Source organism: Crocuta crocuta, unplaced genomic scaffold (assembly GCF_008692635.1).
Source record: "Crocuta crocuta isolate KB4526 unplaced genomic scaffold, BGI_CrCroc_1.0 scaffold636, whole genome shotgun sequence".
Classification (NCBI taxonomy): Eukaryota; Metazoa; Chordata; class Mammalia; order Carnivora; family Hyaenidae; genus Crocuta; species Crocuta crocuta.
Genome location: NW_027530380.1, coordinates 1,361,954 through 1,362,831, shown reverse-complemented (window position 1 = coordinate 1,362,831; position 878 = coordinate 1,361,954). Strand labels below are relative to the sequence as shown.

The window sequence follows — 878 nt, the reverse complement described above, 5'->3', positions numbered from 1 at the left end:
TCGGGCTGCACCTGCCGGAACGTGGCTCCGGGCCAAGCCCCTGCCGCTCCCCCTCTTCCACGATGGGCTTTGCTTCCTCCCCCCGACCTGTGACTGCACCCCCAGCCCCTGCAGGGGGGCCATCGGACTGAAGCGCATGTCCGCACCAGGCCACACGGCAGCAGAGCTGGATGGAGCGCCTGCCCGGTGCCTCCCTCCTCCCCGCCTGGAGGCGCTCTCCTCCCCCGCCCCGTGCTCCATCGTAGCTGTGTGTGCGTGTACAAGCGTGTGTGGCCCAGAGGCACCAGGCCGGGTGTCGTGCACCTTTGGGCCCCAAGGACAACTGAAGGTTCGCTCCTGCTCTGTGCTGAGTGGCAGGTCCGTCGCCGCACTGCCGGGGGATACTGCGCCGGGAGAGCCCCCCCCCTCCCCCAGTCTATCGGCCCCTCTCTGTGGTGGACGTGTGTGCCCATCCATGTCTCGCGGTACACGCGGTGCCAGGCTGCAGCGATGGGAACACTTACCTCACTGCAGTGACCGGGCCACACCTGAGGCTCCCGCCCGGCCCTGCGCCCCCCTCCGCCCGGCCCTCCCCGCCAGCCCTGGGGCCCGTGGCCGCCGGCGGAGCGGGAACAGGCCCAGCCACACTTTCTCCAGCTTACCTTTTTTCCTCCTGTAGTTTTTCCTTTTCTGAAATTTCATATTGATTTTTGGCCACGACTCTGTCTTTTCAATGACTGTGGCTTCTACCCGAACGAGGTTCTTTCTAGAAGAGAGAAAATGCCTTCTTGGTTATTCTTCAGTCCTACCAACGCTTTATGTAAGAATTTCCAAAATGAAGCTTCACTTCTTTTCTTTCTTGCCGATTATAAAAGCGGTACGTCCTCTCCCCTACAGAT

General features: G+C 62.0%; 1 protein-coding gene across 1 annotated transcript in view; it reads right to left on the bottom strand.

The window, feature by feature from the left end:
* MRPL21 (mitochondrial ribosomal protein L21) overlaps positions 1 to 878 on the bottom strand; it is a 12,980-nt gene that overhangs the window by 1,692 nt on the left and 10,410 nt on the right. Inside the window, exon 7 of the mRNA XM_077766565.1 lies at positions 642 to 745. Within this exon, the coding sequence (XP_077622691.1) occupies positions 642 to 745 (104 nt within the window). The remainder of the gene's footprint in view (positions 1 to 641; positions 746 to 878) is intronic.